At 42.5% G+C, this 26,756-nt stretch overlaps 3 protein-coding genes across 11 annotated transcripts in view; 1 reads left to right on the forward strand and 2 right to left on the reverse strand.

Moving 5' to 3' along the window:
- The window catches only part of LOC124056498 (inositol 1,4,5-trisphosphate receptor type 1), a 63,920-nt gene extending 55,012 nt beyond the window's left edge, over positions 1-8,908 (reverse strand). For all 8 annotated transcript variants that reach the window (XM_046383988.1, XM_046383982.1, XM_046383987.1 and 5 more), the window contains exons 1-3: positions 8,647-8,908; positions 7,666-7,783; positions 5,336-5,406 (exon numbers count right to left, since the gene is read on the reverse strand). In XM_046383988.1, coding sequence (XP_046239944.1) covers positions 5,336-5,406; positions 7,666-7,757 — 163 coding nt within the window. In that variant the 5' untranslated portion in view covers positions 7,758-7,783; positions 8,647-8,908. The remainder of the gene's footprint in view (positions 1-5,335; positions 5,407-7,665; positions 7,784-8,646) is intronic.
- Positions 8,909-9,150: 242 nt separating this feature from the next.
- Positions 9,151-14,837, forward strand: sumf1 (sulfatase modifying factor 1). 2 transcript variants are annotated; one of them, XM_046383995.1, is made up of 9 exons: positions 9,151-9,591; positions 10,472-10,645; positions 10,730-10,804; positions 11,597-11,679; positions 12,263-12,385; positions 12,505-12,619; positions 13,222-13,335; positions 13,418-13,477; positions 14,329-14,837. In XM_046383995.1, exons 1-9 carry the CDS (start codon positions 9,298-9,300, stop codon positions 14,428-14,430), a joined length of 1,140 nt encoding a protein of 379 aa, XP_046239951.1. In that variant the 5' UTR covers positions 9,151-9,297; the 3' UTR covers positions 14,431-14,837. The 2 variants fall into 2 exon arrangements, with proteins under 2 accessions (XP_046239951.1, XP_046239952.1); XM_046383996.1 differs by lacking the exon at positions 9,151-9,591 and adding an exon at positions 10,029-10,131.
- Positions 14,838-15,472: 635 nt separating this feature from the next.
- LOC124056501 (leucine-rich repeat neuronal protein 1-like) lies at positions 15,473-25,798 on the reverse strand. Its single transcript, XM_046383992.1, has 2 exons — positions 25,270-25,798; positions 15,473-18,585 (listed from the first exon to the last, which is right to left on the reverse strand). Exon 2 carries the CDS (start codon positions 18,375-18,377, stop codon positions 16,230-16,232), a length of 2,148 nt encoding a protein of 715 aa, XP_046239948.1. The 5' UTR covers positions 18,378-18,585; positions 25,270-25,798; the 3' UTR covers positions 15,473-16,229.
- Between the last annotated feature and the right edge of the window lie 958 nt (positions 25,799-26,756).

Below are 26,756 nucleotides of genomic sequence, written 5' to 3' on the forward strand. Positions count from 1 at the left end.
GATGATACAGTGCTGCTCTGATGTGGTCTGACACGAGGACCACAGAAGACTTGGGGAGATCACTAACACCAGGTCTGTGGACAGGCAAAATTCAACAAAAAACTAATAAAAAGTTCTGCACTTGCTGACCAACTTCACCAGATTTAAGAGGGTCAAGAGCAAGATGCTTGTAGCCGTGGCAACCATAAAACCCCTGAGAAGATGATGAGACAACCGTGATGACTTATTTCTGAGGAGGTTTTATTTTTTTAACAATACACGCATATGACAGCTTTCAGTCAGATCTACAGTCAGATCTACACAGTACTGCATAACGCAATGTAAACGGCCACGGCTTGTTAAGTGCAGAACAAGCACAGGCTGCTCACATTCTCATCCCGTCATTAAAGCAGCTATAGAGCGGCATGTGAGATGAAAACCACAACATGTCCACATTACAAAGAAGTCATCAGTGTTCAAAAACAAGCAGGGAGGCCTGCGTGTACTTCTGTAAGAAATCTCAGCTGCTCTTCACTGCAGTAATTGGACAACATCAGTCTGGCAAAGGACCCAGAGACACACACAGTTCATAATACTTCATCTATTCTGTGTTAGATCAACAATATCCTCAGTGATGTAGCTTGTATAAACTGCTATTCGCTCCAAGGTTCTTATCCTGTTGGAGATACTGTAGAGGAAGCAACTACTCACTTGTAGTGCATCTGAGACAATAAATGATTCCACTGACAACAGCTTCCCTTGACCATTTCCTGTAAGACCTCTCCTCTCTCAATAACCAGGAAAGCTATATATGAGGTTATTAGGAGAGGAAGGGACTTAAGGCAGAACTGCTTCTGGTGTTTATCTCAGACAAACCACCCAACTAGTCTGCAGTGTGTCTCTGACAGCAACAGTGGTTTGGGCTGACAACAGATACATGGTGGCAAGGAGTTAAGTTTGATGAGGTCAATGAGGTTTAGTGGAAATTAAGTTATGAGATATGAGAAAAAGCCAAAAAAGAAACAACCCCAGAGTTGGAAACATGTAAAGCCAGGACCAATGAGACACTTTAATTGCCTCCACATGCTCCTGGTTTAGCAATCAAAATGTCAGGCTGGTAACAAACAAGCAAAAAAAGTCAGGAGATCCTTAGATGCCTTCTTCTTCTGTGTTCTGTTTCAGATGTCTGAGCCCTTATCAGCCCCTTTACCCTTATACAGTCAACTAGCAACAACTATGATGCTGTACACTCATACAGAACCAATGTTTACCCCCCGCACCCCTGATATGTGCTGTCAATTTTCAGCTTTTAGTAAAAGAAAAATTGCTTTAAACATTTGACAACCACAACTGAACAGCCTGCTGACCACAAATAGAAAGTGAGGTCGATGACTGATGATTCAATAAAGAGAAATTAGAAGCGGATGACATTTTTAACAATTCAGAATTAGCTGCTGCCAACGGTTTGTCCTGCATTCAAACAACTGAGTGGTGACATATGAATCACAGATAACACAAAGGAGGATAATTTAAAAACAACTATCCCAAAGCACTGTTACAGCAATGTTTTCTCCGCTTTGGATGTGCTGACTGCTGCTCAGTGTGCTCTGCTGACTTCTGTGCACTATCTGAGTGAGCGTAGGTGTGTGTATGCATGTGTGTTATGGTATTTCAAATACAGTCTGAGTGAAACACAAAGGAAGGCTATTGTGCCTCTGTTGTCTCAGCATATGTAGGCAGACTACATCAGTGAGAGTGTGATTGTGTTTACATTAGGAGGAAATGTTAGGCATACTGCAGCAATAAGGTCCCTCATGTGGCCAAGGCTACTCTGGCCTCGTGCCCTTATAGTGTTGCTGAGGAGGATTACCTCTGCACAACTGTGTTCTTCTCAAACAGCTGAGGAGCCTCCTTGAAGAGGAGGAACTGAAGAGTGTTTGCTCTGCCAGAAGACACCCAGAGGACTCAAATTAGAAGATCCCAAAGAAAAAAAAATACACATAAGCAGACTTCAGCCAGGCTGTGTTTATGGATGTTTAAACAAGGAAAAACCTGTTTCACGTTTGGTGTTAATAATATTTCGCTGTTCTTGAGGGTTATCTATCCAAAGTTCAAGTTTATGGGGGGAAATATCCAACTGGTTTCAGGAGCTGCTCAGAGGACTCACATAAATGAAGGTTCTCAAAGCACAATCACTTGACAAGTGATGAAAAATACCAGAACAATAACAATAAGTCGTAAACAAATCATTGTAAATCCCTAACAGAATCTGCATAACAAAAAACAAACATCATGCTAAATCATAATTTGAAATAGTTATTATTGTTATGATGCGGAAAGACTAACTAATGAGCTACATTAGCTAGTCTTTCCTGGCATCAACACTAAAAGAGATTTTTTCCCCCCCCCCCCACATTTTATCTGTCCTATTCCATGCTACATAGTGACTTCAAGCAGATGTTTAGTTTGACTGTGTTCACACTGTAACTAAGTTAATCACATATTCAGAGAAGCCAGTATGTAAATTCAAAAGGCTTGATTTTGAAGTTTGGCCCACAATGCAATGAACGAAGGTAATAAAGGTGCTGCTCACAGCTAGAAACAAAATCAAGATAACCTGCAAATAGTGCTGAGACAGCTCCAGAAAGATCATGAAAGACATCAAATCTGTCCAGTGGCATATATGTTTTAACAACAGCAGGTGTGCCCCAGTAAGCCATGACACTGTGACAGTGAGACAACATGCACAACACCAGGACCATGAAACATCTGCCAACTTCCACCATCGCAAATCTGCAAATCTAATTATTCCTGTGTTTGACGAGTCATAATGTCTACTGTATGAGACACAACCATCCATCCATCCTTTTTCTATACTTCTTATCCGTCAGGCTCACAGGGGGGCTGGAGCCTGCTGTGTACGGGTGAGAGGCAGGGTATCACAGGGCCAACACACAACGACAGACAACCGCACACACACTCACTCCTATGGGCTATGTACAGCAGCCGGTTAACCTACAGTAATGTGCATGTTTTTGTGGGAAAACACCACACAGGCACAGAGAGAAACTCTGCACAGAACGGACCCAAGACCGGGATTTGAACCTGGAACCCTCTTGCTATGAGGCGACAGAGCTTACCACCGCACCGCTGTGCCACCCGAGACACATTCAGTTATACAAAATGTCCTCTTGCTAATACTTGTGACATTAATTTCCAGGGCATCGCTTAGCAGAAACACCAAACTCATTTAAGTTTCTAGCTACATATATTCTTATGAAAGCATGCAGCCTGTTTTTTATGCAAAAGGGAGCAATGTCTGTACAATCGGTGCCACTTTGAAGATTTACTCCAGCAATTTAGTGTTGCACTTTATGACGTTAGGTGTCTAGAGAGAAACAGATTTAAAAACAAACCAAAAGAAAAGATCAAAAAATGGAAGCAACACAGTCTGGCTTCTATTCTGAATTTTAGTCCCCAGAAGGATTCAAAGCACTTCAAGTTGTTTCCATATGATCCTACAGTACCCGTCTTCATCTCTTTCTGCCTTCTGGTAGACATCCAGATGCCTCTCACAGTGACATGAAGGCCTCTTCTGGTCAAGAGCAGCTGATGTGGTGACGTTATTAACACCACTTAAACAGCACTGATAGCTTATGTTCCAGTGTGTTATAGAGACACATATACAGTTTGAAAACAAAAAAAATCTCAATTGTATATCTTTAGCGACAATTTTATTTCCTCTATACATGTGTGTGTGTGTGTTTCTGTAAACATATCATTTATTTTTCAATTAAATTAAAATAAATAAATAAATAAAAATTCTAAGACATAACTGCAATATCCTGCAATCATTTCGAATTTGAAATACACATTTTGAGTCCTGCAGTGAGTCAGACTTAGAAGAGGACTTTTTCCTCGAGTGTGCCGTGTAGCTTGTGATGAGTTGTGTGTGAAAGGAAAACCAAGTGGGAGGATGGAAGATTTAATTAGGCAAAGTGATTAGTGAAAGTCTTCCTGTATAACTGAGCCAATAGGCAGCTCTCTCTCACTACAATCTTATGTGTGCTGCCAAAAATAGTCGTACAAAAGATTAGAATTAAATCTACTAGAGTTTGGATAGTGAATGATTTACACATGAATAATGAACATATGCCATCGGTATCCAGCTGAATGACTAAGGATGCTACAAATACTGTACAAGATGAACAGATGTGTACGCTTGGAGGACTGTTCATCATAGCTTTAAATGGGAATCAACAGATGTGGTTTTTTTTGCCAATAATTCCACTCTTTATAGAATAAACTTTAGCACTGTTGGAACACACAAAGCGGCGAAGAGGGGAAGAGCTGGAGACTCGTTTTTCATGTTGCTGCAGGCGCGTAGGTATCAGTCTGCAGTCACGTTCATCATGGTGACAGCGATTGTCTCTTAGGGGAGATAACCTGTCATGGGATACTAGATATCAGCTGCAGAGACGGGCCTCACATCAAAGCTTTCTACTTTCTAAATACAGTGCAATCTTCTTCACACTCGAGACAGCAGATAGCATCCTAAATGCCAGTTGTGAGCTTGTCTATGTGGAATGCTCTCTCTCTCAAATCAAGTTGCTTAACATTGCATAGGTCAACAGATTTGATGCAATTAAAAAAAGAGCTTTAATTGCAATGAAAAGCTGCAAAGCAATGTAAAAAGGTAAAAAAAAAACAAACATAACAAACAGGTTTTCCTATCAGACATAACTTAACCACCAACATTTCAATTATGCTGCATTTCTCAGTCAAACATTTAATCAGCAGTGACTGAAGAAAAGTGCTCTTTTTATACACTGTACAAGAACCTACAAGATGCACTACACAAGCCGTCTGTACACTCATATTCTCTGCACAGTGTCAGCCTGGGCCTCTCCCCAGAGATATAAACCTCCAGCCTGAGAACTGAGGGTCATGAGTTCTACTTCCTGTATGAGAGCTAATAATAGCGGGGTTCACCCAAAGACGCATCTCAAGGCCTTTCACTCGGAAAGCTTTTCAAGTGAGTTGTTTTCCAGCAAATAAGCATCAGAGCTGATTCTCTCCAGCTGCCTGCTGCCTCCACGGACGAGGTGTGCGAGCAAGCGCACAGAGCCGTGCATGAATACACAAGCACGCACACACACAAAATTAACATTTGTCAAAGGCAGCACTGTTTGAAGTCCAGTGGGCAGAGATATTGTGGCTGTCACCAAAGAAACACAGCATAACACATTCAGCAGTGTCTCTCTTGCAGAACCCACAGTATAAACAGACAGCAGTTAGTGTGATGATGTCAGGCCTCAGGGGGACGAGGGGAGTCGAATCTCTGCGTCTCTCTTACCTCTGAACTTCTTTGGAGGGTTGTTGAGGTCCCCCGCGTCAGGCTGGACGACACAGCGGTCATCCACCAAGCTGTGTATATAGACACAAAATGACATTGTTAATCGGATGCCTGTATCTTTGGTTCAGCACATTGTGAATATTTTTACAGGTGCTTTATGTATAGTAGATCATACTATGACTGAATACAAGCAATCACAAACGACATGGTCAGCTGCCAGGTTAAAATAACGCAACAATTTTGATAATCAAATGATCTTCTACAGCCAAAATGCCTAAAATTATTATAATTAAATATTTATTTTTACAGTTTTTATAGAGCAGTAGAACAATAATTAGCAAAAAAGCCATAATTTATTAATTTTTTGATTAATGATCAAACAGAATGAATGTCTTATCATCTGAAAAACTAAAAGTAGTAAACATTTGGCATATTTTCTTTCCTTAATACAAAACTGATGATAACTGCTGTTTTGAAGATGAAATTAATCAACTGTGCAGTGCAGTGCAGTAAAGCATCAGTGACAAACATTGAGACAGATGAATTGAGTTTGTTATTTCACTCAGATATCTCAGCTGCCATATGCCACCACATCTCTTTAATCTCTGTGGTTTTGTGTGTAAACTGGTTCGGGTGTGTGTTAAACATAGTAGTGGGCGAAACAAAGCATTCCCAACAAAAGCTTCTGCATGTACGAAACTCCACTGTTGTTTCCCCCCACTCCACATCATAATGAAATAATTGTGGATTAGATGACGAACGGGCAGGCAGGAATTTCTGGTGACAAATTTAGCTTTTACTAGCTTAGAATAACATTTATCTGGACACGGGCCAAATCCCACATCCATTTCAGGCCTTTTCCCGAGGAATGTCTACAGTTATACAAACAGACCTGTCCACCCGTCCAGTCACTACACCTCAAGGAACAAGGAGGAAGAATTAGGTTAAAAGTGAGAAAATATCTGAGAGTGTTGAGGAGAAATTATGCAGAAAATGCATGTGGTCTCATACACATAAAAAATAACCCCAGTCAGACTGGTCATTCATTGACATGAGTTTAATAGTTACACCTTTGAACAAATAGGACCCGCCGAACTGTACAAAGCAGCATTTCTAACATTTTTAACCTTTAATCTGCTCACAGGGGCTTCTCTCAAATTACCAAACAGGAGCTGGGAATGCTGCTCAGCTGCTCATCTCTTCTCACTAAAGTTTCCTCCTCTGAGGGCAGATGATCTGCAGAAGGCTGCTGAGTTGGAGGCTGTGCGTGGAGATGGTGGCTCCAGGCCAAAACTGTCATGAAAGTTTTGTAAAATATGTGCACTCGTATGTGTGTGTGTGTGCGCGCGTGTAAACGTGGGAAGTGCTGGAACTCGAGAGAGGCTACAATGTCTCTATAGTGACTCAGTCTTTGCTGTAGGTCATTCCATTTTTCATGAGCAGAGAGGGGAGGTCCTGGACATCTGATGCGAGACACAATATGCTGCACCTGTGATCATCTTGTGGTTTCTCCCAGCAAAACATTAATGCGAACTTTCTCTTACTTCCTCTCAGAACAGAACACTAAAGGTGAAAGTGCAATGAGAATTAATCACTACTGCACCAGTGATAAATCACTGATACGTTCTTTGCAATATATCCATATTCTAGGCTGTTGTGCAATCACCACAGGTAGGACACATGATCAGTATACTGCACACCTTTGTTCTAGAAAAGCAGAACTGCTCATATTTGGCATATGAGGTAGAATAAGAGAGAAAAACAACACAATATTGCTGCGGATGTGTGGGTGAAGGAGTGGCCTGTAAACAGAGGTTTTCCATTAGCAATGACTATTATGCTCAGCAGCATCTCATTGTTATTTTGTATCCTCTAACTCTGCCCTCCACACCTACTCCTGCCACACACACACACACACTTTATCATTAACTGTGCATTTGCCACCCCGATACTTCCCTTTCTGCCAGTACTATCAGTGCTGGTGGGGTCAGCCGGAGCCAAAGCACTACTTCAAAAGGCTTCCCACTGTTTCCACAGCTTTGTTCTGTGGGATAAACTGCAAAAATCGCTTCTGTTTATCTCCCTTTAACTGCTTAATCCAAATCTGCTACTGACAGTGGAAAGTGACTTGCACAAACACAGAATCAGAAGGAAATGTTCCGCCTGGTGGCACCAAAAGTTGTTTTGTCGCCAAATCAAACTTTCTAAAAAACTGTTAACAGTCCTCATGTCTGGTGCGACTTCCTTCCTTCCAAATGTGCTCAGCTTGCAGCAGAACAGAGTGTGAAACAGGGCCCACACAATGTTCATGACCACTTAGATGGACATACCCCAGGGTGCTGATGAATCCATTGGTGGATCCCTCTGCGTACAGGGAGCAGATGTCCCCAATGTGTAGGAAGCTGGACATCTTATCCGACATGTTCGGCACACACACACAGGGAGCACCTAAAGCAAATGAGAGAGCTCAAAATGAGGAAAAAACAAAGCCTATAAATCACGTTAAAGGTCACACTGCGTTCCTGACTGATTCTCATAATTAATGAGATCCCATCCGTTTGCATTTGCAGATACATGTAGCTGCAGAGCTCCCAGTTAGGCGGCAGTGCAATTGTTAAAGGTGAGGGTTCCCTGAGAGGTCGACACTATGCTGATACTGTGATACTGCTCTCTGCCTGCGAGGATTTGCATAGAGGCTGCAGGAAAATTCTCTGTTACCGCAACCTGTTTGTGTTGCAGGACAGTTAATGATTAGGAGCTGCGAGCAACCAGGAAGGTTTGTGCACCTGCAACAGGTCATCGCCGCAGTTGGAACTGATAATGTGAGCACCGCAGCTCCGCTTCACTCGGGTTATCTGCCTGTTTGTGAAGCGCTTAGCTCAAGAAATCACAAAAACACAAGCTGCGGTAACGGTGGCCTTTGACGGCCTGCCGCCTCTTGCAAGCTGAAAATACCGACATAAGTGATGAAATGGTCGGCTACCATCCTGCAGAAAGTCTTCCTCACAGACCCGTCCGTCTCAGCACTGAAACACAGATGAAACTTGAGATCCCATGGAAGGCTGTCATTTTAAGTCTGCATCCGCAATCACACTGATTCACAGCAAGTTCCGAATTACTGTCCGACTCACGCTCGCTGTTTGGTTGGTTCATTTATTTTGGTAACTAAGTAAAAACAAACACACCAGAAACGCTGATCATGAGCTGTGGGCATTTTGTTAACCATTTAAGGAGAGTCGACCTAAAATCTTTTTCCCTCCGATAGGAAGAGAGGATGGTGAACTGTATACAAGTTGTGCGCTTGACTTTACCTCGGTTAGTTTGGGGAAAAGCTCGGCTGTTCAGCTTTCTCCGGACCAGCTAAGGCAGCATGACTGTGGCTCTCCTCTTATCCACCGGGGCCGACGGTGAGATCCAGCAAGTCAGCGGCGGTAATAATCCCGTCTGTGTTTTTTGACAGCTCTGTCACCTTTCCGCGCCTGTCGGTTCTCCGGGGCTGTGCTCACTGAGGCAGGCAACACACTGGCTGCCTCGGCTGCCTGGCTCGCTGCCACTTCTTCTTCTTCTCCTTCTTCTTCTTCTCCTCAAGCGGCCGTAGCGTTGATAGCTGGGAAATGATGTCCATGTGATCCCTGCCCATCACCAAGGGAAACCCAAGTCCGACCATTGCTCCCAGCGCGGGGCTTTCGTTTTAATGTTGAAAGTTTTTAAAAAAAGTCTTTGGTCTGATGTAAGCTGTCAGGCGGCACTATATTTATGGATTTGCTTGAATACTTGCTTTAAATTTGCGAAAAAGTGATTTTATTCATGCTAAGTCAAAGCAACAACTGATGTATTTAAAAGCTCTAATCGTAATTTCCAGTTAGAAATAAACAACAAATCTTCGCTTCGGGGATGAAAGAGTTACATTTTGTTACCCTGCAAGCCAGCTGACTGACCACGTGACTTCACGGAAGTGAGAGATGCGACAACATGAGCGGCCGTCTGCTGCAAAGATGATGCGCACTTTTGCCTTGTTTTTCGTCTTGGGTTGCGTGAGCAAAGTGTCGTGTGTTCAGGAAACATGCGGGGCTCAGTCGGAACCCGCAGCCTCGCAGGGAGAAGCAGGCTGCGGCTGTGAGAACCTGAGGAGAGCCGCTGGTCTGGAGCCTGAGGAGGACAGGACAGCTTCTGCAGAGCCAGCTGACAAATACTCGAGAGGCGCCAATGAGAAGCCGCCTGGGCCTCGGGGGGGTGAGAAGGAAGTGCCAAGTCAGGTAATCTGTCTCTGCCGTCCTGGCTTTTCCTTTGACTGAGACAGGCAGTGAAGACATGAGACATGCGGAAGAAGAGAGCAGCAACTAAAGTCCCTATTGGTTCTTTTAATCATTGGGCCATCAAGGAATCCTGAGATGTTATTCACTACAAGTTTAACTTCAACTGAAAGATAAAAGTGCATGTTTAAGTCAAACTTTTGACAAAAGGATGATCTGAGTTCCTGAAAATTTGAGAGCGTTGACATGATGGAGTTTGAGTGCATCCAAGTTCACATTTTAAATTCAGCCTGACAGCATGCTGATGTAGTATGCACTCACCCTGCTGAAGAACCCTCAAGCAAACACACTGAAACCCTCTCAGCAGTCAGCAGTTTTGCACCGCAAACAAACTGTTCAGCTCTTCTCAGCTGGGCAATTAGGGAATATAATAGACTGAAGAGACCTCATTTAGGTACTCCCCAGCAGTTGTTTAAACAGTTTCAGACAAGGACTCGACATGTTTGTGGCGCTGTGTTTGATACTAATGTGCAAGTGGCATAGGTCTGTTTCCTTGTTGGCTATTGTTTGGATTACAGTGATCTGGTTCCAAGAAAGACGCTTAGTTATTTTTTTAGCTCTGGTTAGAAACATTCACGCTCGTAGTCAGGGTTTGCCAAGAGAAGCAGTCTGACAGGCCCTGCACAGTTTATTGTAGGTGCATCTGATGCCGCCATGTAGGGAAAGCATGTCATGTGCCTAAAAGCTGATCTCTGCATTAACGCTGCATTTAAATGGTTTTTTGTTTTTTTGTTTTTTTTTAATTCTTCAACATTTTTCAGTCTTTTTACAAGATCCACAGGCTTGCTTGTCTGCTTGTAAAATCTTTATGTCCTGCTTACAGATGGTGCTGATTTCTGGAGGAGAGTTCCTGATGGGAACAGATGACCCAGGCATCCCTGCAGATGGCGAGGGCCCTCAGAGGCTGGTACATGTTGACTCCTTCTACATGGACATCCAGGAAGTCACTAACCAGCAGTTCCAGAGCTTCGTAAACGCCACGGGATATATCACTGAGGTGTGAATCTCATGTTGTCTCAGTTGTTCTAATGCTACAAAGTTAACATAAAGCTCATAATGTTTTTATCCTCATACATTTTAGGCAGAGAAATTTGGAGACTCATTTGTATTCGAGGGACTTTTGAGTGAGAGTGTCAAAAACCAAATTACCCAAGCTGTAAGTATGATTCCTCACCATCGACTTACCTACACAGCTAATGTTCTCTCGTGCTGCCCCTGTGTGAGACATCTTCAGCACCATGATTGTTGATCACAGCCTTTTGGACTCCTGTAGAAAGACTTCAAACATGTGTGCACATTGAATTTTTTGGCTTCTGTTTTCTGTCTTTCCATTTAATACAAATTACAAATGTACAATTATACATTTATTTTTAGTTGTCAAAATCCTTCCAGCCTACTGCAGAATGTAACTATATCTGTAAAGGACATTCAGTTTTTCATTAGGGCATTTGTGATAAAATGGCACACGAGCCATGTGAGGCTGTTTTCAGAAAACAAGAAATCTATATCTTGTCTGTTTGTCATTTTCTTCATGCCATAACATTTTAATGTACAGTATTTATGTGCACTAAGCCTTCCTCTGGAAAACCCTCAAAGTACCAGCCTCGAGTTGCACATATTTTTGGCTTCAGATAGACATGAAGACACTGCTATTTTATTTTAAAGCCTTGAGAATGTGCACAGATTGGTCGTAAGAGTCCCGAGCACCGCAGGCCTCTCATAGACGAAAACCAGACAGCAGGGAATTTACCGCTTCATCTCAGCTGTCATGTGCAGCCTGATCATGTGACTGGGAAGGGGCTTTGTACCCGTTAGTATGGAACTACTGGAAAACTTGAGCCATTGCAATACTGAAGTCTCTGTGAGAGAAGAAAAAAAAAATACATTTAGAGTTTGAAGGAGGCATAATACCCATCAGTAGCCATTGTTACCATTTCTTTGTTATCAGGTTGCCGCTGCCCCCTGGTGGCTCCCAGTTAAAGGGGCCAACTGGAGGCATCCTGATGGTCCTGACTCCAACATCATGGACAGGTAGAAAGACACTGTGCATATGCTTGAAACCACAAAATATTTTTGAACAGTCTTTTGGTAATAAAGGGAAGCTCACTGGCTGTGAATGTGATTCCAATGCAAGTGATGGGTAATAAAGCTAATGTGAGGCTTTAGCAGTCTGAAACAAATCAGCTGGGTTCTTCTGAAATTATGGTCTTTTCTTAGTACTCCGTTCCACACCAGCTCTTCGAGGAAGCACTACAGGAAACACAAAGAAGGAATTTGGCACTGAGATTAATTTAGACTGCTGGAGCCTTGTGTGCTCTTCAAACTTCAAAAATGCATTTTTGTCCAGAGCAAATACTGTGGATTTTATGCACCATAACTTTATAACATTGTAATCACAGAAAGAAGACATCAGTATGGAGGGTAGGAAATGACCAAAAGCTGTTTCAATGAACTTATGGGCATGGGATAATTGACCTAAAATCTTAACCTGTCTGTTAAATATTAAATATCATAAGCATGTTTCACCTGTATTTTACTTTACTTATATAGTTATAGCTCATGGAAAAAGCAAACTGGTTAACTGTAATTAACCACAAAGCTTTTCTTTTTGTAGGCTGGACCATCCTGTTCTTCATGTGTCCTGGGCGGATGCTGTCGCCTTCTGTTCCTGGTACCACAAGAGACTTCCTACAGAGGCAGAATGGGAGTACGCCTGCAGGGGCGGTCTTAAAAACAGGTTTGATATATACTTATTACATAACTATAAAAAAATGCAAGCACTCTTTTGTGTGTGCCGTGGCCTTCAGCCAATATGTCCCATTTTTTATTTCCTGGTATACTGCGTCTGCAATGTAGGCTTTACCCCTGGGGTAACAAGTTGAACCCGAAAGGACAACACTACGCCAACCTCTGGCAGGGGGATTTCCCCAACCATAACTCTGCAGAGGATGGATACATCAAAACATCACCGGTAAGTTAGAGAGGGAGAGATGCCAAGATGCCATAGTTGTGGGAGTGTTAATGGCACATCTTATTTCAGGTCGGAGAGGCTATGCTCATGAGGCATTGTCTCAAAACTGAAAACAGATTTATATTTGAGCCACTGCCTATAGACATTACAGGAAATGAAAGGTGCTGGAGATAAGATTTTCATTTCAGAAGTTAATAAAGTCACACCAGTAGCTCTCATCTTCCAGAGATCCATTGAATAACCAGTAGATAATATTATCTAATGTCTTTTTCTAAAGGGACAGCTTTAAAGTCACAGATTATATATAATATATATTCATGAATGTATGCACTTCGGATTCTTAAAAGGAGTGAACTTCTTAAGGAAAAGGCTTCTTTGTGTTCGCACAAGCTGAAAATACTGGAATGTTTATACTTTTCCAATTATAATAACACAAAAGTCATTTCATTTGGCATGTTGGGCAACAGGAAAAAAGCAACTGAGAAAAACAGACAGGACTACCTGTATATCCAGGTGGAACAAAGAAACAAGTAGGATGTGCTAATAAAAGTCTTAATCAGAAGATGCGTTAATGTGGCATTATTCTCCACGCATACCTGCAGGTTGGATCCTTTCCTCCCAATGCGTTTGGTCTGTATGACATGGTGGGGAATGCGTGGGAATGGACCTCAGACTGGTGGACTGTGCATCACACCACAGAAAAGCAACAGAATCCAGTAAGTGCATATTACCTCTAAGCTTTTGTGTTTTACAGGTTTAGTTATTGCTCTGATATGTGATCATTTTTGTCCCTCTCAGACAGGCCCTCCATCAGGCACAGACAAGGTGAAGAAAGGAGGGTCATACATGTGCCACAAGGTAATGGAGCCACCCCAACGCTTTTGTGCTAATCATGGATCAGATTCAACATCTTGATTATCAAACATGAACTTAGAAACACCGGTCTGAATATCTGCTGAGATATCTGTACTGCTTTGACAGCTCACATGCTGTGAGGGCATCAGTGAAAACAAAATTATGCTTGCTACTGATTCAAACTTGTCTTGAGGCAAGTATTGAATCTAACAACAACAGCTCAGACATCAGCATTTCTAAAGGGAGAACAGGAGTTCACTATAACTCTCCAACTGATGATTACTAATGGAAATTGCAGCCTTTCACCTATTTTGTGTATTCCTCCTGCTGTGTCAGGCTAAAATGCTTTCTTTGCTCGATCATGCACAGGGGCCTGGACATTTGTTCAGTGGCTCAGCTTGTTCTGGATGTAAAAAAAAAAAAAAAAGCTTGTAAAGATGACAACTCATACCAGCACATATGGTACATTTGCTTTATCTGCAACACCGTTTAAGCTGCCCACTGGTGACTGTTTTATTTTTCTTGCCAACAACATTGGTTGCCATGGGAATGTGACTAAGTGAATGCGAAATAAGTCTTAAGCACAGAGGTCTGTTTGTTTCATGTTAATAAACCACGTGAGGTTGAAGAGGACAACGGTCAAACACGCTTGATGAATGTGCAGAACCAAGCTTGGTGCAGGATGAACACAAAACAATCTCTTCTTAAAATCATTAACTAACTAACTATAGAGGTCTTTGTAATTTTCTCTGTGGTTTATGTAGTTATTTTTAATACGCTGTAACAAAGCAGGTTCCAGTGCTGAGAATATGAATTCATTGACAGTTTGTCTCTCTCCTTTCCCCTTCCTCCAGTCTTACTGCTACCGATACAGATGCGCAGCCCGAAGCCAGAACACTCCAGACAGCTCATCCTCTAATCTTGGTTTTCGCTGTGTCTCGCAAGAGCAACGATGACCTGACCTGCTTATCTTAAGCACAGGGTCAAGTCCTACAGCTGCTCTTAAACCCCCGGCGTTGGATGTAGAGTAAACCAATGAGTGGAAATTGATGGAGGCTTTATGATGTGTCATCTCATTAACGTGCATCTGAAGACGGGGTTAAAACAAGACACACGGTCTTGAACAGTTTGGAGCTGAGAATGTCTTACCTTCCAGCAGAATTCTTCAGAAATGTGACATTTTACAACTTGTTTTTTCAGATTTGTATTGATAAGAAATGAAGAGACTGTTGCTGAGAGCGCTGAATAACTGAAGATATTGTTTCTGCTTGCCCTTTACTGGCAAAGATCAGTGTCATCTTGTAAGAAAAGACTTTGTAGGTTGTCATTATCTGAAATGCAGACAGAAAGTCTGTGTGAACTTTAATTGCTCTAAAACTGTTGTAATGTAATTTTTGCAAACAACGAGAAATATGTGAATATTTTCTAAACAATTCCATTTGTTTTACTCATTCAGTTTTGTAATTAGATATAACAATGATTAAAAAACTAACAAATTAAATTTTTTGTCATAAGGTGACACAGAATGTTGCTTTGAATTTCTATGAGGCACTTTAGTTCCGGTAATTAATGCAAAACATAAGTAACCTCCTTTACTATGACTGTTTTATCATGATTGACCATTGTAAAAACCTTCTTAAACATGTTTAATATGTAGTTGTAGCATCCGCTAGAGGGCAGCACCTGCTCAAATCTGGATGTCTATCTGAATCTAGTGTGTCTGTGTGTGTGTGTATATATATGAGTTTGTACATAACCATATTGAGAGGTTAAGCTGACACAGCTCTGTCTGTAAGGATGGCTGAGGGCAGTGAGAGCTGTGACTGTGAAAGCTGATTCAGGCAGTTCTGGACTGAGATGGGCTTAAGTTCTTCTAAGACGTTATTAAAAATCCACATGAAGCCAACAGCACGTATTGCCAGGGAGCAAATATTCCTGTCAGAACCGCAAGGATATGATAAATGTATGACTAGCACAGGAACTGAAAAATACCAAATGTCTGCAAAAGAACCAAAAGTTATTTATTTTAACTACATCAGTATACATGTTGCATGTGAAAATGATAAACTAAGCAAGTAAGGTAAAAGTCAAGCAAAATAAGTGAGTAAACAGGAAGAGGGTCAAAAGGTTTCTAGTGCAACTTAGTAAAAATAAAGTTTAAACAAACATTTGTATTCCTAGCATTAACATTACATTTATCATTAAACTAAAATGCTATTCTCTCGCAGTTTAAATCAGAAAGATCAAAGGTATAGTTGATACAACATTACTGCACAATTGCTAACATTCAGTAGACAGTTTAACAAGTCTAAACCCCACTGTCAGCTTTTAAGTGAAGTTCTGACAAACTCCATTATCTATCTGTGCACAACAGCTTACCTGTTTTACAAAACAGAGAAACACTGATTTCCACTAATAAAGCATGAAGTCCTTTGGCTCCTGCTGCTGTACTATTAACCCAAAAGTAAGTGAGTCAAAGATGCACCACAGAAACAAGAGCATAGCAACTAAGACAACCTGGAGGCTAAATACAGCTGCCATCTTAGAGAGTCCAAAACAATTAAGAAATAGAAAGAATCAAACAAAGGCGATACGCTATACTAATAAAAATCCTGTCCTCGATCACTCTGCCTCTTATTAGCAAAGCTGAGAATACAAAAGAACATTTGCAACTTTATTCAATTTTTGCACCAAAATGGCAAAAGTGTGTCTTTTTGTGCTGCTGGAGAGGCAGCCAGGCCTCTTTACTAAATCCTCACCACATGTAATAACTACGTGTGGTGTCAACAGGCGAGGGCTTTCCATCCATGCTGCCGTCTTTGTCCTTCTCTCCATCAGCCTCCCACAGGTTGATGAGTGGAGGGTAAAGTTCGTTCAGGGGGATGGAAGAAGTCTTCAGCATGTATTTCTTCAGGGAGTGGTGGTAGTTTTTTCTCTTCCATCTGCGGGCCATGTAGACGCCCACAGTTGCAAGACTAAGGAAGGCCAACATAGTTGCCATGACAGCCAGCACAGCGACACTTGGATGCTGGTCTGACAGGTCCAGGGCAAAGGTAGCACCACGTGTTGTAACATTAACACAGGACTTGTGTGTCTGCAGGTGGACGTTGGAGACCGTGAGGCATACCTCGTACTCAGTGGCAGGTTGAAGGTGTGTGAGGTTATACTCATGAACGTCTACAGGGACACGAGCTGTGTAGGTGATGTGTGGGTTGTCAATCTTCATCGTAGCTGAAGCCCACTTGAGGTTAGAGGACATGACATTAGAATTGACCTTCCAGGAGACCAGGATTGAGTGTGACTCAGTCTGCTTGACATAGATTTTCATTACCTGGGCACTGTCTAGCAGGGTGCCATTGACACGGATGGTGGCAACCCGTGTGTCAGCTCCTTCTGTGTTTTGGGCCACACAGGTGTAATGACCAGAATCCTCCACCTGAACATGAGACAGCTGCAGGGTCCCTTCACTGCTCAAGTGGTAGCGCTCTGACACAGTGTCTATTGTGATTTTCGTCCCAAGAGGAGTCACCCAATAGATCTCAGGCTCAGGCTCAGCCATGGCCCTGCAGTCAAGACTGACACTCATACCCAACTCGAGGTCCAAGTGATTAGGGAAGGTGTTGTGGGATATGAGGGGAAGGCATTGCTCTGGGGAGTCCAGCAGCCTCAGCCCCCGAACTCGCTGGCCTTTGAGTTCGGATGGGGAGTTGCACACCATGGCCAGGGGCTCCATGAAGCGCACTGTGGTCCTGTTGGAACTCATCCACTGAATGACGCAGTCACAGCGCAGTGGGTTGCTATGCAGACTGATCTCCCGCAGATTAGGCAACACCTCCACAGTGTGCTGGTAAAGGGCACTGAGGGCATTATTGTTGAGCATCAAGCTTTCCAAAGAGGGCATGTCCCTAAACGCCAACCTATGCACATAAGACAATTTAGGGTTGTTGGTAGCCTCCAGCTTTGTCAATTCTGGAAGGTTGTCCAGAGCGTAGTGGTCAATTGACACCAACTCCATCATGTTGTTGATACCCAGTTCCTTCAGATGTAACATGTTCTGGAAATCTCCTTCCTGGATTTTGTGAACTGGATTTTTGTTTAAATCCAAGAATTTCAGATTGGGAACTTTTTGCAGGGCCAGTTGAGGGATTCTCGCCAGTTTGTTGTCATAGAAAGAGATGCTTTCAAGGTTATCCAGACCTACAAATGCATTCGGTGGAACATCAGTAAGGTCCATGCCTGCCAGAACCAGACTCCTCAGTCTTCCTAGGGGTTTAAAGTTCATGTCTAGGAGGCCAATAACTGGGTTCTCCCCAATCATGAGGATCTCAAGGTTAGGTGTTTCTTCAAACCATCGGCTGTCAATGACATGGAGCCTGTTCGAGTTAAGATGAAGGCGCAGCAAGTTGTGCAGACCCGCAAATGCCCGAGGGGAGATGGAACTTATCTGGTTGTGGTTGATATAGAGTTCCTGGAGATTTGAGAGGTTTCCCAGGCAGTGGTCTGGTAGCTGGCTGATCTGGTTCTCCTCTAGATGCAGGGTGGTCAAGTGTTTCATGCTTGTGAGGCCCACAGCTTCCACAGTGCTGAAGTTGTTCTGGGATAGGTCCAACTCTGTCAAGTTGAACAGCGCCTCCAGTTCTCCACTGGTGTGAGAGATGGCATTACTTTGGAGCAGCAACACCTGAGTATCTGTGGACAAATTGGTAGGAATGTGCACAAGTCTCAAGTCATTGCAGTCCACTGTGGTTGCTTCCTTGTAGGTCGATTGGGGTGTGAACCAAGGGCGAATTTCACATACACACAAACGTGGACATTCTTTGCCATAAATGGGTGACAGAGAGGAAAAAAAAACTCCCATGCACACCCAGAGCAGAGGAGGCCAAGGCTGCAAGCTGAGTGCCATGTTGTCTGCTCTCTCTGCTCACACAAAGCTTAAACGAGAGGCAGTGTGCTGGAGAAAGGTTTGAAGGAAAGGTTCATGAGCATTAGTCTTCTTCGCTGTTAACTAGATGTTGTAGTGGTGTAGCAGTGATTTCTTGTCCAGTAGAAAGTTATATGCAGAAGCCAAGGCAGAGGCTCATCTGGTCACTGCTTCACCTTGAGCTATAAGCCTAAAAAAGACAGAAAGCAAGTAAAATGTAAAATCCTGTAACATAGATAACAGTATACGACATTTTTTGTCATCTGTTTGCAAAAAAGTTGTGGATTCAATAGCACAGTAAGGATGTGAAACTAAAAAAAGCTGAACAGAGAATATGAGACAATAAGGGAGTCATACTTGGTTTCCTTCCAGAGGGTAACAAATGAGGCAAGTGGCAGTTTTCTACAGTGCCACCCCACATATATTTAAGGGGCTAAGTTGACGTGTCTAACAGGGCAGAATGAATCTGTCAAATTTGTCTTGTTGCCCTGTCATCGAGTAGACATTCATTCCTACCTTTTAATGAGCTCCTCCACAGCTAGACACAGTTTGAAAATAAGAATAAGTTTGAGAAAAGTTACTTCTTCTTGAAAAAAGTGAGAGTGAGGCTATGCATGTCAAAAAACTACTTAACCATTGTGCTATTCACCAAGAGTGAACATTACATGTTAAGATAGTAACCTGTTACAGCAGTGGAATCTCAAGCCTATAATTTGACTATTCCATGACCGCAAATGTCTGATTGGCATACACTTCAGCAGATAGAGTGATGCAAAATATTGGTACAACATGCACTGTATTTGTCAGTACCTAAGATGACATGGTTGATATTAGCTCTGCTTGCCTGATGTGTTTTGTATCTGTCTCCTCAAAGATTTTCACCATGTTTTTCTCTGTGTGCTTGGTAGATTATCTGCATACCAGCTTGGTATCAGTGATCCTCTTGAACGAATGTGCAGGGTGGGCACAGCTGGCAGCTTTGGCTGTGAGCCCATTACACAACAGGCTTAATAAACATGGAGTGTGTGCTCTTCACTGTAAATTACTCACTACTTACGATAAAAGCCCATGGGAAGCAGTCATACCCAAGTGAAGTGAATATAAGAGCCAGAGCTGTGGCTGTACTGTGTGCACGTTGCACTCGTCCAAGTTTGGTCAAACTAAGACAAACAGAGACTGACTGGGTTGGACTGGCAGGCTGAGCCCCCAAAGGAATTGCCATATTTATAAGCTTTTGCTTTCATTTATCATTTTCCTGACACCAACTCCTTGAGACAACTGTAAAGACGACTGGTGCAGAGGCAAATTTCACAAGCACATATGATTTCATGAGCAATGAGGATTAAAAATCAGCTTTTTTAAACAAATCCCAAAATACAACCATAAACTCTTGTGTGATTACTTTTCCCACATATTCTTTTAAAATGGTTCACATACATACCTCTATTGACCAAGTTTTATGTGTGCAGGCATTACTACATTAACGTTTCAGTGCATGTACGTTAAGTGATCATGTTTGACAAGGGAGTTGTCTAAAGTGACAATTACCTAAACAATCAAGAGGAATAATCAGCATCTATAATTGTTTACATTAACAAGAGAGAAGGAAAGAGAGACTCCAGGCTTTCTCTCCCTCACTAAAACTAAACACCAAAGTGCCAGCTTCTAGTCTAACTTACACTCATATAAAGTCGCACGCATTCTCATAAATAAAATGAGGTTGAGCACCTAGAGATAGTTGGTTGTATTTTGTTTCACATCATGAATGACAAGTTCCTCCAATATTAACATAAAGCAGACAGATTGTTTTCTCTCTGCCTTCATGTGCTGCCTGTTTGTGCCCCGTGATGTGTTGACACCCTCTCAGTTTCCCTTCCACATTTGCATTTCTGATAGTATAAAGCAGCTCCACAAATACAAAATGGAACACTTTGCTATGCAGAAAAACAACATTGTGACACTGTTTCTAGAAATTTAAACATGCCAGAAGAGTGTCACTGCACAGTAAAAGAGCTGCTTTTCTCAAATTTAGAGAAACCAAATACAGTGTTTAAGCATCACAGTTAATCCATGTTTATTTCTCTTTGAGGAGAAGTGCACATGTGTCGGGTATCAGGTGGCTGGTCTCAAACCAAATGAACTGGTCACACTCTGATCTGATTCCCTTAGTGTGGCTGAAGTGGGGCACCTTCTCTTCTCTATCCTGATTCTGTAACCTATGAATAACTACTGAACATGTGCTGAACATCTCCTTTGTCTTTAACCATCCATAATTCAGATTTTCAAATAATCCATTCAAATGTCTTTCAACACAATAGACTGTACTTTGGTATAAAAAGATTTACTCGATAATACATTTGTCCGTCCTCTCTCTTCCTCCATGCGTTGCGCTGCTCAGGTATCAAATCGGAAGAGACAGGCGGAGTAATTGCTGCTTTCATGCTGAGGCCATAAAACTCAGACACCTGGCACCAGGTTTCTGGCAGACTGGCAGCACTGTGGGGGTCTGCATCCGCTCCCACCTATCTCTCACTGTGTGTACGTGTTGACCTTATTGACCCAAGGAAGCTCTGCTGAGCACATATGCTCTTTTTCACTGATGACCTGCTTCGTAATCACTGCAGCACACAAATTCATACTTACAAGCTTCCCAGTATGCCCACAGGTAACTGCTAAAGATTTTTTGGAGTTAAATATAATGCTTAAGGTTACCTTTAAGTTTTGCAGGTTTGCTTTACTAACTAAATGCGTGATCCCTCACTGGCTTCCCAAATGTAAACAAAACCAAGCTTTAACAGCTCCCGCTCGTCCAGGGATTCAAGCTGCCATACAGCCCACTGCTCTGCTACAGTGTGTGTTGGATGATATTCTCTTTAGCCTTGACCTAGACATCTACATCACATATCATTTACTTTGTGCAGCAAACCGCTTTCATGCATATGATATACAGCATATCCACATTCACATACTTCTGCCTCAGATTCCTGGCTTTAATTCTTGTCTCGAAACATGGAGAAGTGAAATCTCACAGCATCATAACCAAAAGGGAAAAGGAGAAGTGTGTTACAGTGCCATTTTATAGCTCCTTTTTTTCAGGATGTGACAGAGACTGGGTCTGAAATCATTTCTTTCACTGTTTTAGGGACAGACCTGCACCTGCACGCTGTAAACTTAATGCTAATCTCTTAGCAATTAAAATTAAAAATGCATGCATACAGTATGTATTTACACTGCAACCATCTCCACACAAAAAACACATCCTGCTTTCTCACTCTTATCAAACTCACATACTGTGACATGCATGCGTACACAGATCACTGGAAGGAGGCACAAAAACCCCTCAGCTTGGCATTATCTAGCTAACTGTCTGAACTGAGGCCTACAGCAGGAGGGATTTACTCCCTCTGCGCATCCGATCCTTGTGAGGTTTTAATCTAAGTACACATTACACATACAAGACATACACATCAACGACTATACTACACACAGTAGCTGGTATTTCCAATGAGTTCCTGTATACCTTCAAATGAGGATCATTGGCCCTGAGGTCCAAATCGAGACAGCGACATGTGATTGTGGGACATAATGAGCTGTGTCTGCTTCATGCTAATGCCTCCTAAACGCATTTAAAAGACATTATATCTGGATGACACATGGAGCAATGAAGATAATCAGTCTCACTAAAGAAACACAGACCTGCAGTCGGATGCAGTGAGCGTTTCCCTTTAGATCTGTGAAATGTCTTTGTGTGTGCAGATGGCAGTCACTGTTTTCCCTGGAAGAAGCTGTTTTGAAGGGACTCATTGCCTCTTAGGCTGAACCTAACAAATTTTCCTTAACTTGTTTTTAGACCTTCTAAGAATTTAGATACACTGCTGCTAATTCTACGTTTCATGTGCCACTGGTGCAGTCAGGAGAAACCTCACTTGATAGCACACTGCATCATTTTTGATAGGAGGCTATACTTTTTCCCCCCGTTCTATTCCTGAGGCCCTTTTCACTGGGAGCAAAAGTAAGCAGTGTTTCTGAATCAGCAGCCGCACAACAGGCTCAGAGACATGCCGTCACCATAGCAACGGCTATGCCACCGGCATGTCTGTTTCATAACCAAATGAGAAGACATGAGAAGACAGCTATTAGTGCCACCGGGCAGCCAAAGGAATATGTCAGTAAGAGCTGCTGTTGGTGACAAGAAAGTGACTGCAGCACAGAAGCATATGGCAAAACAATGCAGCATATGCATAAGGGAGTAACCACCATGACCAGTCAGCACAACCCTATCATGCACATATGCACAAATGTCCGGTTCTCTCCCTGTATCAGCATACACTGCATTGTAATACTACATATCCAGATTTCTAAACTAAAGCTACCAGTTATCATGACAATCAGTCTCAATCCAGAGCTATCATGTGGTGATGGGGAGCTGAGCCTGATGTTTTCTCCGTGTCCTCACTGTGCTGGCCTGCCTGAGAGACATCCTGTTCCTGCTCCATTAGTATGCAAGTGTCTCACTTCACATCACACAGGGCTTTGGTGCAGCTGCTGATGGCAGAGGTGTATAGTTGAGGAGGAGAAGGATGCATGCCCACTCAGTCAGGGAGAAGAGAGAAAGTAAAGAGGGAGAAGATAGAGAGCTCTGCCTCAAAGCCCACATGAGGAAACAGCCGAACTGAAAACGCAACAGGACTGAAGGTACAATGAGAAAATCCAGAAAGAAGAGTGCTGCACAGATTCACAATGTCTCTACAGACTCCATTAAGGTTTATAAGTTGCAGCATGGTAAATTGTCTGTATTTCTATTTACTGCAAATCTATATGACAGCTTTATTTCCCTGTGGGGTTGAGATGGATCTTGACACAATTTTTCTCCTGACTCTTGTTTTTTTTTTCCCTCCCCTTTGTGCCCTCATTTTCCTCTTCACTCTCTCCTCATCTTTCCTTAGAGTTGGTGAAAACCTTAGTGTTGGTGAAAAGCCAATATGTTGTCACTGGAGCATTGATCAATCATACTGCCAAAGCCAAAGTCTCTAATCCCAGGGGAATCTTTGTTTGAAACAGTACAAAGGTCAAGGAATATAAACCTGGCCAGTTAAAATTGATTTTTGATTTAAAATGGAATTTCATAAATGTACCTCTGCGTGTTTTCTAAATAGCTTTTCTTGTGTTTTTAGTTTTACTGTGTGTTTAGTTTTAAAACGATATACATAAAAAAAACACTTAAAACACTAAAAGTACTATGCAAAGTTTAAAATGTAAGATTGCATCCAAAAGTCTTTCGCACCCTCAATTCATCATTTATTAAAAACAAAGAGTGGCAAAACAGCTGACTAAGTCATAACATCACATGACAAAACCTCTCAATGGCCCATCATGTTTCCAAGTTCCCCTTCAGATTATGTTCACAAAGGGAGAAGGTCAAGCTGCTGCACCCGTGTCTGCACTGCTGTGGGAACCCCAGCACCAGCACATGTTGCTGAGTTAGTCCCTGTGGCTCACAATGGCTCCTACTCAAACATGCACAGACTCACCAAGATGTGTCTTTGTTTCGACAGGTTCTCACAGTCCTCACTACCAGCTGAGGAGATACATCACTGTGCATTGTGAAGGCTGGGGGAAGGTGCCATGGCCTCTTAAACTCTCATATCATTGGCTCAGTGGGTGACATATGTGGGCCAATGAAATGTCTGATTCCCAAGACAAAGTAAACTACATAAATGTATGTGGTTGAAGTTGCTTTAAAACAAGAGTGCAAGTCATGCAATGCATAATGTTGCTCCTGCCTTAATCAACCATTTTGATATGAGTGAGTTCTTTGAGAAGTTAGTGGTTTCAGTAACAGGTGCTGCTGTAATGCAGCAGCTGAAACAACAGAGCCCACTTGACAAAGGTGACCTGAACAATACAGACGCCCCCTTGCTTTCTCAGACTTCTATGTAGAAACACTGTGTTGTCTCTCTTTCTCCTCTACGTCTTCACTTCAGACATCTGCCAATTTCCTGACCCTGCAAATAGGTTTGATGGAGCACACAAGCCCATAGCTGCTACTCAGCTGTTTCAGCTGCACTCTGCACTGGCGAGCGATGCTGCAGTTTGTGTAAATGTTACACTACACTGTTAGTTGAACCCAGTGTCACAGTGCACTGAAATGTCAGGGCTGCTGGCAAGGCTGCGGGTTTCATAATGAGCCCTTTAGAGACCCACAGTTTGCATGAATATTTGGCTTTTCTCGGAAAAGATATAAACTGAGAATGTCTAAGACAAAATACTGTAACTTAACACAAGGTCTGCAGTGTATAGTGTAATTTGGTTCATGTTTTCTTTGTTTCACTCCCTCTGATCTCAGACCAGATCATGTTTATCAATTGTTTACACCAGAGAAAGGTTCATAATAAATCCACATAACGTGCACAGGCTGACTGCGGAGCATAGTGCCCTTGTGGATCTGATCCTCCTACAATGCATTTTGTTGATAAGATAGACCCAATGCACACAGATGCAGATAAATATTGAGGAGATATCGATAAATGGACAACTTTTAGGGTCTATCTGCTGTCAAAATTAAATCTTAGTTTGTTGAAGCTATAAAAACATTATCGTTTCTCTTTGGTGGTATTGGTGGCAAAACGCGCTGCACGCGGACCCACGCCGTGGAGAGAGAACGGGTTATTGTTTCATTTCATCTTTGTTGATCAGTGCATTTCTTGAGACATAAAAACGATGACTTCATCTTTACGAGTTTATCACTCTAGACCGGACGGTTGTATTGACCGCTCTCTAATGAGAAAGAAATTGAGGAAATCATTTGAGATGTTTTATGGCCATATGTATCGAGATTTTAACACATGCACATAAATAAACATAGCGCTCTCACCTATGAAGCGCTGTATCCTCCGTACGCAAGGCTGCTGCAGGCTACTGTATCTGACCCATGCAGCATCCGCAGCTCCGGGATGATGCGCGAGGTGATGTAGATCTGAACAGAAACAATCAGCCTTACTAACGGGAATAAATCTTCTCTGTGGAAAACAGCCCGTTCGGAGTGTCTGCTCCTGTCTCCGGTGTTGGAGACGCGGTGGTACTTCAGAAGTGAAATCGCTGCAGCGCACAGCTTCCAGTGACGAGCAGCTGCCTGGCACAGGTCAGCTGGACTGAAAAGCGTCCGACACCGACAGTTGTGCCTAAACAGGCAACCTCACCATCTGTTCTAGACTGTCATCACCACATGGGAACAAAAGTCCCACCCTGCCTGGCCACGAGTTGCGGTGCGCGAATTTCATGGTGGAGCAGCTGGAGGGACCAATGGCATCTCATGGTCTGAATGCGTCTGGTGCTGATCTCCTTAAAATTAGTTTTGCTGTAACTCTTCATGACAACGTGACCGAATTTTATTCATAATTAGGAAAAGGCTTGAAAGCTTGTTTGAGCATATCAAATGAGTTTTGGGTGCAGTGGACTCAGACATGATATACATGTAATGACTTTCTAATTAATTATTAATGAAAATGATGAAATAAAATCGACTTTAAAGTGGATATGAATGCCCCTCCACCCGTCTCTCTCTCCCTCTCTCTTGCACATACACACTACAAACACTTGTACAGAGTCTATGCTGAAAGAGAGATATGTCTCTTCTCTCAGAGCTGTCACTTGTTTGGATTCTTTCTCCTCCCTCCCTCTCTAAGGGAAGCAGTGAAAATGACAATGTTTCATCACTTGCTGTTTGAACTACTGCTGCTGCTTTGGGAGCTGCCTGACTGGTTCTCCATCCATACTGTATCCACACAGAAGGATTGTGATCATATCTGTGTCGACACAAGACAGTGTGCCAGGCAGATGTCATCTGCAGGGTTGGGTTGCTTCCAATGGAATCAAGCCAAAAGTTGCATATTATATTTTTGACGGAGTATCAGCACAATTTTGTCATTTCAGTGTTCTTTCTTTTTGATAAGTTCCATATGCAGTAACAGAAAGCCTGGGCAGGTTTGGTTCTATCTCTGCTGAAAAATCTGTGGGCAGGTTTTTGAACCTCACCTGGATGCTCCACAGTTAGTCCTCCTGTGTTTGTATTCTTTATAGGTCACATTAACCCAGAAAATCATGTGTTAAGCTTTAGGACATTGACAGTATGTAGCTGCCTTAATGAAACGCACAAAGAAAAACATCGCTTTATGAATTCAGCCAACAAAGGTTCAGCAAAGTAACATAATAGCGTATTTAACCTGAGTCACCTCTGACTAATGGTGGTATAATAAATGCTTAATTCCTCTTCTTGATTATTTACAACAAAATATTAAGATGCTGTGTAATGAACAGATTCCCAAATACGTGTAACTGATGACATAGTAAAGCTGACAACAT

Source organism: Scatophagus argus, chromosome 3 (assembly GCF_020382885.2).
Source record: "Scatophagus argus isolate fScaArg1 chromosome 3, fScaArg1.pri, whole genome shotgun sequence".
NCBI lineage: Eukaryota > Metazoa > Chordata > Actinopteri > Scatophagidae > Scatophagus > Scatophagus argus.